This window comes from Lepisma saccharinum, chromosome 4 (assembly GCF_977018435.1).
Source record: "Lepisma saccharinum chromosome 4, izLepSacc3.1, whole genome shotgun sequence".
Taxonomy (NCBI): domain Eukaryota; kingdom Metazoa; phylum Arthropoda; class Insecta; order Zygentoma; family Lepismatidae; genus Lepisma; species Lepisma saccharinum.
Window position 1 is genome coordinate 28,263,791 of NC_139232.1, and position 15,287 is coordinate 28,279,077.

The 15,287-nt window shown below is 37.6% G+C and overlaps 1 protein-coding gene across 2 annotated transcripts in view; it reads right to left on the minus strand.

The window, feature by feature from the left end:
- Positions 1-15,287, minus strand: part of LOC145987121 (isobutyryl-CoA dehydrogenase, mitochondrial-like) — a 229,035-nt gene that overhangs the window by 13,900 nt on the left and 199,848 nt on the right. For both annotated transcript variants that reach the window (XM_083121609.1, XM_083121610.1), the window contains exon 7: positions 3,357-3,454. In XM_083121609.1, coding sequence (XP_082977735.1) covers positions 3,357-3,454 — 98 coding nt within the window. The remainder of the gene's footprint in view (positions 1-3,356; positions 3,455-15,287) is intronic.

Sequence of the window (15,287 nt, forward strand, 5' to 3'; positions counted from 1 at the left end):
CGAAGACCTCTGGCAAACAAATTGTTGTGTACTATTCAGAGTTGACCGTTCTACGTTACTCTAAAGGCACAGTTGCCACATGACCAGTTTTCCCGAAAAAAACAGACGACCATTTGTTTCGATATGCTTCGAGCGCGAACAACTTTTGTTGGATTGGGTTCATCTTGAAAAACCCATACAGTCGACTGCTGTTTACGTTCCGGCTCATATGCATATATCCATGATTCGTCACCTGTTACAATCTTATATACGTCTTTTGAAGCACCACGATTGTATTTATTGAGCATTTGTTTGCACCAATTGATGCGAGCGTCTTTTTGAGTTTTTGTAAATTGTGTGGGATCCAACGAGAACATACCTTTCTCACAGCTAAATGATCATGTAATATTTTATATATGCTGGTGGAACTAATGCCTATGGTTGCCTAGGGGCTTCCACGATGGCGCAGTGGTAGCGTCGCCGCCTTGTAATCAAGGGGTCCCGGGTTCGATACCCGGTGGAGGCACAAGTGGTTCGGATCCCACTTTAAACTGTAGGTCCAGTCCCGATTAGCCTTACTGTGCATAAAGTGGACTTAAAACACCAAGTCAACTCAACCCCATGGTTGCCTGAATCTCACAGTATGTCACATGACGATCTTGCAGTATTAGGTTTTGCACAGCATCAATGTTTTCTTGAACAACAACTGATTTTGGACGACCTTCGCGAATCTCGTCGGTGAGCGAATGGCGGCCACGATTAAATTCGTTATACCAGCGTTTCACAGTGGCAAAGGATGGGGCTTCATCGCCAAATGAGGAAGTAAGTTGATCGATGCACTCTTGTCTTGATAATCCACGTCGAAAATCGTAAAAAATCATCGCACGAAAATGTTCACGAGTTAATTCCATTTTATTGTTGTCGCGCCATCTCCAAGGCAACATAAACAACACAAATGAAGCTATTGACAAAACATTTGAAGTACGTTATGGTCAATAATGCCAGACGATTCCGTGCAAACGTCAAATCGCGCCTAACTTCAATCAGTGTTGCCAAGGCTCAAAATATAAATAGTGGCCCTCGTAAACCTGAGTGTTCCTCCTTACAACCTAAATGTATTGTAATTTTAAAATTTGTGAATAATATTATCGTGAAAATAATTGTAATTCCAGAAACTCTATCATTCTTGTAACAATAATTTCTTGCTGGTGAGATCCTATATACTGACAATGATCAATGCTGTTAACGTACTGAGCCATTTATTGCTGGAACTATTCCTTTGTCAGTGCAGTGGAAAATCCATCGCTCGTTTTTGCACTGCAAGTTGTGTTTTACACAGCAATTAATGACATTTTGGTGCCTCTTACACCATGGATATCCACAGGATTTGTTCCGGGGTGACGCAAACGAGGCACTTTTTTACCGCGGTGCAGCAAAAGAGGCATGTTTCTCCCCAAAATAGCGATGCAGCTAAAAAAAAGTAGCTGTTAGCTGGAATATATTCATGTATGTCAGTTAGTTATCTAAATATCTGAATTATTCAGATGCTAATTAAATAAATTACGAAGATATCTATAATCTACAATCTAGATAATCTGTATCTCCATGTAATGGACTGTGTATATGAACCTTCTGCAAAATTAAGGGTTATTGTCGATTTCTTTCTGATGCTGTTGCCACATTCAAAATTCACCTCAAAATGCTGAGAAAAATGTAGCTGTAGTGAAATTTTCGCTACAACTACAGGAATTTTGTAACTTCGCTACCGCTACAACTACAATTTTCAAAATGTAGCGTCGCTACAGCTACAGCTACAAATTTTGTAGCTAGCTACAGTAGCAACGCTACAAGTAGCACGCTACTTCTGACCACTGCAAACAATGCAGTGACGCGGTACCATCTCCGCTTCAAACGGCGTACCCTTTTGTGAATGAAGACAGTGGATCTTCGAAATTAATAGGATTTAACAATTAAATTGTGCAACGCGGAAGTGCGAAATTTTCTAAATTTCACGTAAGTAATTTTAAACCGCGTTTACCGCAACCATCATGAATCACATACTTATTTAGAATATTTTGAAATATTGAAAAAAAAACATTTACATCAGGCTAAAGTGTGAGAATATAAAGATTTGTTTCTGACAAAAGATGTTACTTGGCTGGGGTCACTGTAAAACAAATAATCTCCTGCAATAAGTCTGGGAGCTTTCCTGGCGGTGAATAATAAAGAGGTTTTCTCGAGATATCAGGCAGGTGATTTCCGGATAGGCTTCCGAGCTTTCAAGAGCTAACGTCACTCTCATCTTCAGGGATTGAATACCTCACCTCTGACACATCTCTGCACTTCAATCCCTGAAGATGAGAGTGGCGTTAGCTCTTGAAAGCTCGGAAGCCTATATGGAAATCACCTGCCTGATGTCCCGAGAAAATCTCTTTATGAATAATTTCTTACTGCAATTACAAATTTTTAACCAAGAGAGATAAATGTACATGCATTAAAAAAAATGTAAAGTGAATACTTATAGGTACAATTTCGAGCCAGAAATGACTCGCATCAATTCATCAATTAGCCCAATAGAATTCAATAATATTCTCGTTTTTTTTAGTCATATTCCTCTTGCGTAGAAACAGACTCTTCACCACCTCTCAGATTATTTCAGCAAAGAAAGAGGAAACTTTAAAAAAGAAAAGAAACAGTTCTCCACTGTTTGAAAACTTCTGGGGGCACCTAACAATGTTTTGCACTGGGTACCACCAATTCTAATACCAGTTCTGCATGAAATGGACAAGACATGCACAGAGATCTAATTAGTGAGAGTCATTGAGAAGACAGAATTTATTTTGGTACCTCTAGTGGTAGAACCTTAACACAATTGTTTCAATAAGTTAGAAAAAATATAGTTAAAAAAAGAGCAAGAGAGGTCACACGAGGTGGTGTTGCACTGCTCGTCCAGTAAAACACAAACACACAGTCCCGTGTCATGTGGTACAACATTGACAAAGCTGGCCCCAACTCACTATGTTGGGAGAACGAGACTGAAATAATTCCTAGATCTTGCTAGATTAATGTAGTAGTCACTCAAAGTTAATTAACACTTTATTAATATTAACTTAAGAGTCCTTTTTACTAAAGTTTTAGTGTACATGACATTCTACTTTTAAATTCAATTCCCTAAATAGACAGCTTTACGGACACTTCCATGATGACATCACTCCACCTGGAAATTACAGAAAACCTCCATCGAATTTTTCTTTGTACGGGGCAAGATGGGGGTTAATAAGGTCTTATAGAGGTAAGAAAGAAAATTCTGTCAGATTTTCACCTAACATTATGTGTTCTTCACCTTATTTTACACTAGTTAAGGAAATTCAACTAACCTGGAATTCTGCCAGTGACTTGCCAAATTGTTTTCTAACTAATAAATGTTCTCGGGCTGCATTTAAACTCGCTTGTGCTGCACCCAATGAACATGAAGCTGCAGAAAAGAAATAGCATACTATATGTGAAAACATTATGTATTTTATGAAATACAAAATACTGATATACTGTACACAGGAGAAACATGAATGTACATTTTCCTAGGGCCAAAAGAAGAAAAATGTTTGGGACACGTAAAAAGCAGGAAATCACAAGGGAACCAACCACATGTGTGGGTAAGGAATGAAGGTCCAATTGAATTTGGGACATGTAATATCAAGAAGAATTCTAACAACCAGGTAAAAAGTTACATAAAATCTTAAAAGGAAAAATGAAGACGTACCTCAATACATAACACCAAAGGAAAGTTCACGAGCACTAGCGCCAATTTTCAATAAATGAGGAGGGAATAAAATTGATAAATTTTAGAAGAGAATCGAGAGTGGGGCATCGGGAGGGGTTTCCAACAGGTCCTCCTGGAAAATGTCATCTTTCATTTCAAGTTACAAGAAAGCAGACTTTGTTATTTTTATTGTTAATGGAATAAAGCAAATTCAGTTAGTTATTGGAACACAGAATAACAAAAGTTAAAGCTGCATCAGATCGAAAAAATGTGTGTAAAATACAGGAATCACGTTACATTTTCATATTCAAGTATCTAATTCAAGGAATAATTTGTTTTCAGTAACTTTTGTGTGTAAACGTTAATAATAAAATTGAAGAACTATGCATTTCAGTGCACTAACTTTATGAAATGTAACAAATATAATGAAAAATATTGTGGATCGAGTGAAAGTATCTCCTCAATGATGTAATAACAGTAATAATAATAATGACAATAAATTCGAAAAAAATGGTTTATTGTTTTAGTTTATAATAGTTACTATTGTAAAATAACAATAACAAAAATGTAATTATTATTATTTCTACTATTCACGTTTTATCAATGACCTGACTACCCTGGTAAAAGTTCAATTTCAAAGCCTCTCCAAGAAACTCGGTCAGGCGAGCATTTACCTCAAGACAAGCAAGACACCGGCGCCAGGTCAGTGGAATTCGCGATCACGCATCAATCGCTGCCGGTTTTTACTATTCATGTCAACACGTAAACATGAGAAAACCCGGAACAACAGTTCAGCAGAACGACCGTGCAGAGAGGAGTACAAAGACTTCGCGTTTTGGCAGGAGGAACAGAATATCACAGTATACGACTATCGCAGGACTCGTCGATGCACTGACCAACTTCTTTCAAAAAAAAAAAAAAAAAAAAAGTAAAGTGCTCCCCTGTGCTTAGCACCACGCCATGAAGGTGTATAGGGGGTGTGGGGTAACGCCCCACACTTTCTTGATCCGGTCGTGAGTGGGGGTGATGTGATGAGCATCACGCCCCTGACCGCCTTTACATCCCAGGTACCCATGTCATTCGACACTGGGTGGGCGCCGGGGCCGCTTCCAACGTTAGAAAAGTTCCCGGATTTGAACCGGCCGGGGATCGAACCCGGGACCTTTAGCATGGTAGTCAGACGCGTTACCGACTGAGCCACTGCGGGCATCATTGCCAGTATATCTCCTGAAATATGGTCCCTCTACGAAACAGAGTCGACAGTGTTTAACCGGGGGTGGGGGATATTACCTTGTGAAATGTGTTCCCTCCGAAACAAAAGTAAACGGAAAGATTATCATCCCGTGATATATGGTCTCTCTTGATAATATTCCGTAAAATATCGTCCGTCCTGCGAAATTTATCCCTTACAAAACAGAACTGAAGACTAAAATTGGTAAACGCTGTAAGTGCCAAAATAATTCCAACACCTTTTTCCACGTTAAACTGTGAAATGTACCATGCTTATAATGTGATGAATGTGAAAAGTGGCTGGTAGCCCTCTAAGTAGTTCAAAGGGCGTGTAAAAAGGTCACTAGTGTGAACGTTCGTACGGTCTGATGTGCGGAACGATGCGATTTCCAAACACTTTCGCTTTTGGCACTTACAACGTTTGCCACTTTTGATCCTCAACAGTTTTCCTGGCATTGGTGCCAAATACGGAGCTGTTTATGGTGAAAATTTTAAAATTCGTACTTTCTGTAATGAAAATTTAATATGCCTCTTTTGTTCCGTACAGAGCAGGCTCCAAGCAAATTCTTCTTGGAAACAATTTTGTTCCATCAGCTGGAAGAACAACAGGGACAATTTTTAAAATACTTCATTTAAGAAATTTGAAACTTGGCCGTCCCCAAGGGAAGGGAAGGGAAGATTAAAAACTGCGTCACTGTACTGTCCTGGCTACGATTTAATATTTTACAAGGACTTCCATGTTAATTGCTTATATTTACGGATAAAAAACAATCTCGGATATGAAGCAGGAAAATAGAGAAGTAAAGGCATTGATAAGAAAATTATATCACCAAAACTATTGACAGTACGGTTAAGAGTCGTCTGGTTTTGTTCTAGAGCCTCCCTGATGGCGTAGTGGTAACGTCGGCGCCTTCAAATCAAGGAGTACCGTGTTCGATACTCGTTGAAGGTAACCGGCAAAAAAAAATGGGACACCTAGATCCTGAAATACTCGCTAGCCCGCATGGCGTTATGTGTGTTGCCTAACTCCACGGCGATGTGAGAAGGTCGTTACGAAGCGCTCTTTTTACACTCAAGTAAGAAACCTAATATGCAGTGTTTTAAACGCCACGCAATTCTAACTTTCATCGCTTCTAAAACGAAAGCTGCAAAAATATTGACACCAAGTTTTCTACTTTTTTCTAATACTTTTAATTACAAATTTGTGCCGTAGAGAAACCTCTAGATATGAATTAATGGAAAATTTAGAATATTTTTACTAATGTCAGGAAAAAATGAAATTACCATAGAGTTAAGGAATATCTGATTTCATAATAAAGTGGCCACCTAATGCTACCTTGTAACTAATGTTGACCTTTTATTTAGATTAAGACACCCAAATTGTCATTTTCTACAATGGTGCAGACTAAGATTGGCCCAATTGTTACGAACATGTGTTTTGCAGAAATTTGTAAATTTATCTCAAATATTGGGCGTTAAACTTCCCCTTTTCAGTCGCCGTTCTGAGACACGTTTTCGTTCATGTTCAGTTTCATATTTCGGTTTCTGTTCATCATAACAACATACACTTCGAGCTACCGGCCTCCGAGTCAATATTTCCTTCCTTTTCTAATAACCATATTTCAGTTTCCAGAAGGAGATACGAAGGATTGGGCGATGTTTATCTAAACACACAAAAATTATATGAACCATGACTGTTCGTATTTTCTCATTACAAGCAAAATGAAATATATTTTCTCATGTCATGCATAAGTAACTGTATTACATGTTTCATATAATTGGTATCGAATAATTTGTGCGTGTGCTTCCATTGTCCAACACAGTCAACTCTATTGTTAAACTGGATTAACGAAAATGCCGATCGGTATGATCTATTACCTCAATTCTTCTTTAGTATCTAGAACGTGTCACTAAATTCATCTCGTAATTCATTGTAAAATTCAGGCAGTTCAATTTTCCAAAACACAAGGTAATGAACAGCAACTGAACCACTCCCAACGTTTTATATATATATTAAGTGTGTGTGTTAGAGAAAATTCACACCGAAGCGACACGCGACACATGCCGCTTGGAAAATAGCCAATCAGCAGTAACATTTGTCACTGTAGCGGCATGACGGGCCCTACAAGCGACAGGTGTGTTCTGACGCTTCTGAGTGAATTCTCCTTTACGATTTCAACAAATGAACACTGTTGGTGCATATAAGCAGGGCCGTATCAAAGTTGGTGGAGGCCCCTGGGCAAAATGTTTGGTGGGGGCCCCCAATTTTTTTATTATTTTTTACTAGGAGCTTTATTAGCTCAATATGTTAACCACCAATTTTCATCAGTTGAAATGGTAGACCTGATTTTAGAATCAGTAGGCATTCACAATGGAACATGTCGCAGATAGGTTTGCAGGGAGAATAGCGCAGTAAAATAATGTTACAGGACGAAAATTACAGCGCTATAGCAGCAGTAAAATTCTGCGTCTAAATGTCTACAGTATATTATGAAGAGTGAACACGGTAACTACAATATATAGTAAATACTAAGGGGGTTCAGACCAGGTACGTAACTAGAAATATGTTTCTGGGGGGGGGTGGTCCGAACCAAGTGTCTCAGGAATAATAATAATAATAAAATTGTAATAATAAAATAAAATAATAATAAATAATAATAAAATAATAATAATAATGTTTAAATTAAAATAATTATATTAAATCAAATTAATACTAATTACAATACATAAATTAAAATTATATTATCACACGATTAGGCAAAAAGACTGTATAAGAATAGAGATATAACAGTGCATATTCATTACGTAGCTTACCTGTAGTTATGATCGGAATAACTTACATAAAAACAAGTGACCTGGCAATGAAATTAATGTCAAATAGATGAATAATTGAATATTTATCGAATAACAAAAATAATGTTACATGTAGTTGGACAAATGTAAGTTTCTGATTAAATTTTTTTGCGTATTATTTTGATTAGTAGTGTATATAAATCTTCTTTGTAATGTGATTCAAATCGTATGATCCCAATATAATCCTTGCCTTCTAAAAAGTTCAGAGGAAATTAATAACCATCGATTATGCAACAAATTCTAATATTTTCATTACTTAATTTTAGTACTTGGTAAGTCTTGCGGGGAGTCTGGATCCCTGGACCCCTAAATACGTCCTTCCTGTCCTTCAAAGCCGTATGATCCCAATATAATCCTTGTCTTCCAATAAGTTCAGAAGAAATTATACAACAAATGCTAAACGAGTATATTTTCATAATTTCGTTTTCGTACTTAATAAGTCTATTGGGTGGGTGGGGGGGGGGGGTCTGGACCCCCGAAATACATCCTTCGTGTCCTTCAAAGCCGTATGATCCCAATATAATCCTTGTCTTACAATAAGTTCAGAGGAATTTATATAACAACGGTTAAACGAATAAATTTTTCATTATTTAATTTTAGTACTTGATATATCTTTCAGGAGGTACGGACCCCCTGGACCCCTATAAATACGTCCTTGGTTCAGACGGAAACAGAGAACTGAGCAGTAGACTGTACTTACGTACATAATTTATTATAAATTGTATTATTTACAATTAAGAGTAAATATGTCACTACATATGCACGGTCCATCTACTGAACAATTACCGACAGGTTCATTGTGGAAATTGTAGTAACTACACTTTCTTCAAGAAAATTCCCAAAGGCTTAACACTTAAAGACATCCTTTTCTTGCCTTTTTCATCGAAGTCCAATTCACGAAGAAGTTCATGTTCAATACTTAGTAAACAAAGATTGGATAAGCTATCCTGTCCCATGGCAACACGAAGCCTGTTTTTCACTAATTTTATTTTTGAGAAAGATCCTTCTCCGCTGCAGTTTGTTACCATTAAGACCAAATACATTCTAAAGAGAATTTCGACATTTGGAAATGTACTGCAGAACGGGTCCTTACGTAGCTACAATTTTATACATATACCGTTCCATTGGGATGTCTTCCTGATGTTTGACATTGCTACTGCTTACTAGGTGTGCAAACCTTATCAGCTCATTCTCTAGCGAGGGTTCCAGATACTCCTCGTAGATGCTCACAAGTTTGAATAAGTGTGCCTTATTTCCACACCACAGCCAAATCAACCCATGGTATCAGTGGTGCCCACAGGGAAGGATTATGATGCAGGTTGCGACATCGAGATTTGGTGGTGGGGTTTCCCCTTTAAATAATATAAAATTCAACATTATATATTTCTCCAAAAAATATATACAAATTTTACACCTTAAACGCACCGTATTTAATCCATTAGATGAAGAAAAGAAAGTGTTTAAGGGCATTATCGAGAGGGGGGACAAATATCCAACTATTACATTTTAGGCATTAATTGACACGTGGGTTCTTTGGGGGGGGGAATCTGAATTAAACATTGGGTGGATAGTATCCAACTCTAGGTTTTAGATTATGGCGAGTAATTTAGTTAGAGGAGGATTGAGAATTAAATTGAGGGGGGGTCCAATTCTTGTATATTACTATTGTCTTAGGCTGTTGCGGAAAATCTGGTGTGGAGACTGAAAATATTTTTTTTTAGTAGGTAATATTCACTCTTCAATATCAACAGTAAGTCTAAAATAGGCATGGAAATTTTAGTGGTAGAATTGAGTATTAAATTTAAAGGGGGAGATAGGAAGCTCTTGATAAAGTGTTAATTAGTTCTTAGATTGTCAAGGGATTTCTGTAGTGGAGAGAGAGTTCCAACATTAAATTTCGGAGACTGTATTTAGCGATATGGAATCCACACGTTTTCGACCTCGAACGTGACAAAAGAGAACTGGAAAAGATTAAATATCTCGAGATCCTAAGAAAGTATTGACACCCCATTAAATTAATATTCTTGAAAGCCTGCAAGAAAATGTATGTTAAAATTTTCTTGCTCGCTTCGCGCTTTACTGAGGTGAATGTGAAGTTTTATACTATAGTTGCATTACAAGACATAAGCGATATTTTTGATATTAATTAATAACATCATTTCTTAAAATATAATGCTTAGTGTTGGTATACTGCTTAATTTAAAGCAGGTGCATCACTTTGAACAAAAATATATCGAATCTGCATTTCTAACTTCTTGTCACAGAAAAATTTTACTTTAACAAGTTAAATTTGCACTGAAGGTAAAATCCACGTAATTATTGTTATGGGATAATAAAAAAAATATATTTACCCCAAGAAAACGGGGGTGGGTGAGTTCTTTGAAAGAGCAACCGTATTATATAATCGCCCTGAACTTAAGAATTTCTAGCTAGGGTTCTGCAATGTCCCGTGAAACAGTAATTTAATCGGACATTCGGCTGGAGCATGTTATTTGGTTTGCCAACGTTGAATTTTCTATCTCTATCTTAAGGTGTGTATCAATTTGTGTTAAATACTCAAATTGGGAGTTTTATAAACCCACTCAAAAAGACTATCTATATGCACATTTACATAATTTAATTTACTACATTTAACCAATCAAAGCTTTAAGTTTTCTTTTTCGAAAGTCGAACAATTAAAAAGTTATGACAGTTTAACATGGTAAAAAGGTAAAGTGCTTCCCTGTGCATAGCACCACGCCATGAAGGCGTATAGGGGGTGTGGGTGTAACATGGTATTTCATTCAAATAGACCTTAATTATTAATTATTCAACCAAACTATTTTCGGGGGATTATGATGAACGGTTTTAGGGCCAGTCTTATGTGATGGGCACTTCTGTTTAGGGAGGAAGGGCAGATTAAGTATAGTGTTCAGTAAAGCTAAGAAAAAAATCGACTGAGAGCTGTGATGCAATTGGATCCAGAAGAGTGTACACATACGACAATATTTAATTTTTATTATTTTTATTTTTCAAATACAACTTCTTATGTGATTTTTCACAAGCATAGCCAGCTGGTTAATTTTCTTTTTTCTTTTTTGGTGGAAGCCCTTCACAGCTTCCTTTTGGTGGGGGGCCCGGGGCAATTGCCCCAGTTGCCAATGGGTTAATCCGGCCCTGCATATAAGCACCTTCCATATCTTACGTAGCAACAAATTAACGAAGTTCCATTTGTTCGTATCGAAATTCTCTATTGAAGCCTCAGATATATATAGTATATACATAAAGTGTGTGTAGGGTGGAGGGAATGCGTGTGTGTGAGAGAGAGAAAGAAATAGAAATTTATTATCTTATATAGCTCTAAACAAATTAATACCGCGTGTGAATCTGCATACAATTTTGCAATAAGTTTTCAGTAGATAAAATGTAATACAAATCAAAGTAAAGTGCAACGAAAGTGAGTTACAAAAAACTGCATTAGGTCACTCAACCTCGCCCCCCCCCCCACTCCCACCTCCCTCCATTCGCCTAAACACCAACAAAACAACATGTAATGCTGTGAATTTCTGCTTGGCTTCGCTAGGCTACGTGTTGGTCTTCATATCAGTGCATGAGTCATGCTTCAACAGACCCTACATCTTACCTTGATAGACCAATATAGGGGCAGTACCTATTCGAGCTGCCGCTGCCAATTTCATGAGGAGTTGAGAAGTGCTTTTCGATCGTGTTTGAGCTACAACATGCGTAAAAGTATGGCTAAAGTAAAAATGTGCTTCTCGTTTTTTAGGTATTTTGGTTTAAACAAAGTTTTATTCCGCATTGTGAATTCTTGTTTAGTATTTTTAAATACTTTTTCCTCTGTCAATTTCTTGGTGCCTATGCCATTCTGTTTCGAGGAAGACACCGAATACAAAATCACTCGAAGCAATGGCGTATCCAAAGGGAGGGTCTATGCAGTCCGGATGCCCCCAAATCCATATTTTTTTCCCTCCGAGCAAATATTAAGAGTACTTGAATTTTACTCAGATTATGTATGTTACACTGCAAATAATAATGTCGGTGATATCAGGACGGCACGAATGTTGAGACTAGAACAAGACCGAGACAGCCCAGTGAAACTTGAGACGAGAACTAGGTTGGGTCCTTCGAGACTTGTCGAGATAGAGCAGGCATACACCTTTAAAATCGAGACGAGACCGAGACTTATTTATCTGAAACTCTCAATCTTGCTCGAGAATTAGGTAATATTAGAAAAATCTTTCCTAACCTATAAATGATATAAAACTACATGTAAGACTGCAAGACACAGTCCTACCTCGTTTAAGGACCAAATAATAGTACAAAGACAACAAACGATCGCTGGTTCTCTTGAACACACAACTTTCGCTTAGATTCACGGAAATCTGTATGCCGTAAATACCATCGTATTGTGTTGATAAGCCATTTCGAGAAACGAAAGACAAGATTAGGCACACTCGGAGAAGTCAGAAAACGTCGGAAACCAAACCTTTGTAACAAGCTAGAGTTTGTATAAAACTGTTTTTGTCCAATGATGCAAAGTGAAAAAGAAACTAGGTTGTATATTTAACAGTGCTAAAGTTTCATTGTATTGAGATACGTATGTGAGTAGTCGTCACAGGATTGTCCGGTGGGTTATATAATGACGCTTGCTGCTGGGTTATAAGAATTATTTATAAGGGGACAAATTATTGAACCTCGATACTATAATAAATAATGTGATTTGAAATATTTTTTATAGTTTATCTACATTTGCTATTTACGTTCGCACAAGAATGGGGAGGGTGATCGAATTTTATAAAAATGTTGGTGATTTAATCTCTAACAATGATGTGCATAAGTGGATGATTACTGACGTGATGAATTTTGGTAATTTCTCTATGTATATCTGTAACATCGTTGAATCATGTGGTGGTCTTCATCAGTGGCGAAGCGTAGTGTCGCTGGAAGGGTAGCACAGGCGTGTGAGTTCGTGTTGTTATGGGTGCGACTTTTTTAAAATACAAAAAATATAACCTTTAAAGTTATTTTTTGGAAAGGTAACAACATATTCTTGCATCTATCAACGAACCTGAATAGTAACGCTTCATGTGTGCTAAGCTGCTAACTCGTAAATCGTATTTCTTGATTTTTATTGTAAATTGATGCTTTAGATGTCATTCGAGTGGCAGTCCTCAATGTTCCGATGCCCCGTCTTTCTTCCTATGCCTATTATGCTTGTTTTTGTAGCATTCCAATACAAGTCATTATTCCGCTTTCTCACTTCACGCTCACAACAATGAAAGCCGCCCCCGTGGTGGAGTGGTTAGCACATCGCGCTACGACGCCAGGGGTCCTGGGTTCGAATCTCGGCCTGCGCATGGGTATTTCTGGTCAATTTCATCATATCAACACCATTCCCCTTATTCGCAAATTAGCCAAAAGTGGCACAAAAAAGCGAAGTAAAAAAAGAACGATAAAAAAAATAAAATAAAAATATAAAATATAACAATAAATCAACAGGAGTAAATCGAGAAACTAACGAAAACGCAGAACACTGGGATAGAAACATTTTTTTTTCGCTGTCGGAACAAGTTGTCTTTGCCATTCTACCCTCACCTTTCCTTTCCCCTCGTTGGACACCCCGCGCTGGACAAGAAACAGATGTGAAGCCCAGTTTGTACCGTGTGTCCAGCGTTGCCAACCTCCCAATCAGGAAAAGTGTGCTGATTAAACTCTTAAATGTTGCTAAATGCAACTAAATTTATTTATTTATTTATTCAAAGTTTCAGATACAGCACTTTTAAGGCCATTTTACACTGAAAACTCTAACAAATAACAAGAACAAGTCAAGATGGTTTAAGGTAAAAACAAGAAAAGTTAAATATAAACATAAGGCATAAACAAGGAAACAAACAAAGATTTACATATTCATTTTTAGGGAAGATCGGAAAATGCTTTCAGGGGCAAAAATGTCTATGTTTATGGGTAGTTTATTGTAGAACTGGGGCAGCCTGTGGAATAGAGCGCGCTGTATAAGGGAAAGCCTAGCTGTGGAGGTGTGGAACAATTCAGTGTTTCGGGTCGATCGAGGGGGAACTCTGAAGTTGAATTCTGTAAGAAGAAATTCAGATCTTAATTTTCCATGATTTTATAGAAAAAAATCATATCGGCCATATCGCGTCGGGTCTGCAGTAACTGAATGTTCAAAGTAGTCAGGATGTCAGGTTTCTGAAGATGCCGCAAAGAAGGAATTCTATGACGAACAATGGCGGTAAAGAAGCTGAGGACGGAATCCATGCTAGAAAGATTTGTATTGGAAGCCATGTCCCAGACTGGAGAACAGTATTCGAGAATCGGAGAAATGAATGACTTGGAAAACAGGCTAAGAGAAGTTGGAGTATCAATTTCAGTGAACCTGTAGAGGAGGCCTAAGAGGCGCATTGCACTTTTAGTTGTAGCTGCGATGTGTTCCTTAAAGTTCAGTTTTTCATCTATGATAACACCTAGATCTTTTTGGGTCGCAACTGTAGTAATATAATTGTTTTCAAGAACATAATGAGAATGTATTTTGTTCTTTTTTAAAGAGACTGTGAGGGAGGAACATTTCTGTGGGTTAAGTTGTAGATTCCACTGCTTACACCATGTGGCAAGTTCGGAAAGAGCATTCTGGAGAATCACAGCATCTTGCGTGGTTCAGATTTCTTTGAAAAGTTTACAGTCGTCAGCAAACATGAGTATATTGACAAGAAGTGAGGAAAGTCTTTGAGGGAGATCGTCCATGTATAGGATGAACAAGAGAGGGCCCAAGACGCTCCCTTGTGGTACCCCAGACAGGACAGGAAGAAAGTCAGAAGAGGCGCCTGAAAGGGTGACACGCTGTGTCCGTGAGTGTAGATAATCCTGGATTAAGGAGAGACATTTGCCATGTATGTTAAATCTAGTTCGTAATTTGTGAATAAGAAGAGCATGGTTTATTTTGTCAAAGGCTTTTGAAATATCCAAGTATATCACATCTAGCTGGGAATTTTTGGAAATAGCCCTAGTGGCATGTGAAAGGAGAACTGAAAGATTAGTCAAGCAAGAGTTACCTGGAAGAAACCCGTGTTGGGCAGTACTGATATGCGGAGATGTAAATCTGAATAATCTTGCTCGGATGACGTAGGTCTTAAGTTCATTTTATGCATCTATTTTGGAGGCAGTTGTGATGTGAACATGCGTTGTTGATTAGTTAAACGATATTGGTAATTTCCTCCATTAAATTTGTTACAATTGTTTAACCAATATAATTGGTTCAATATAACGCTTGAAAGAGTTTGAGAAAATTCGACGACTAAAAAAGGTGGCGGCTTGTTTTATCTGTGACCCCAACTTTCTAGCAATTTCCTTCAATAAAATGTTCCTCGTGAGCTAAGTAAGGAAAGATAAAGAAAATATGAAAATAAGACGGTGGACCAGATCTAGCTGGATCGGCATGCTACCTTTTGTT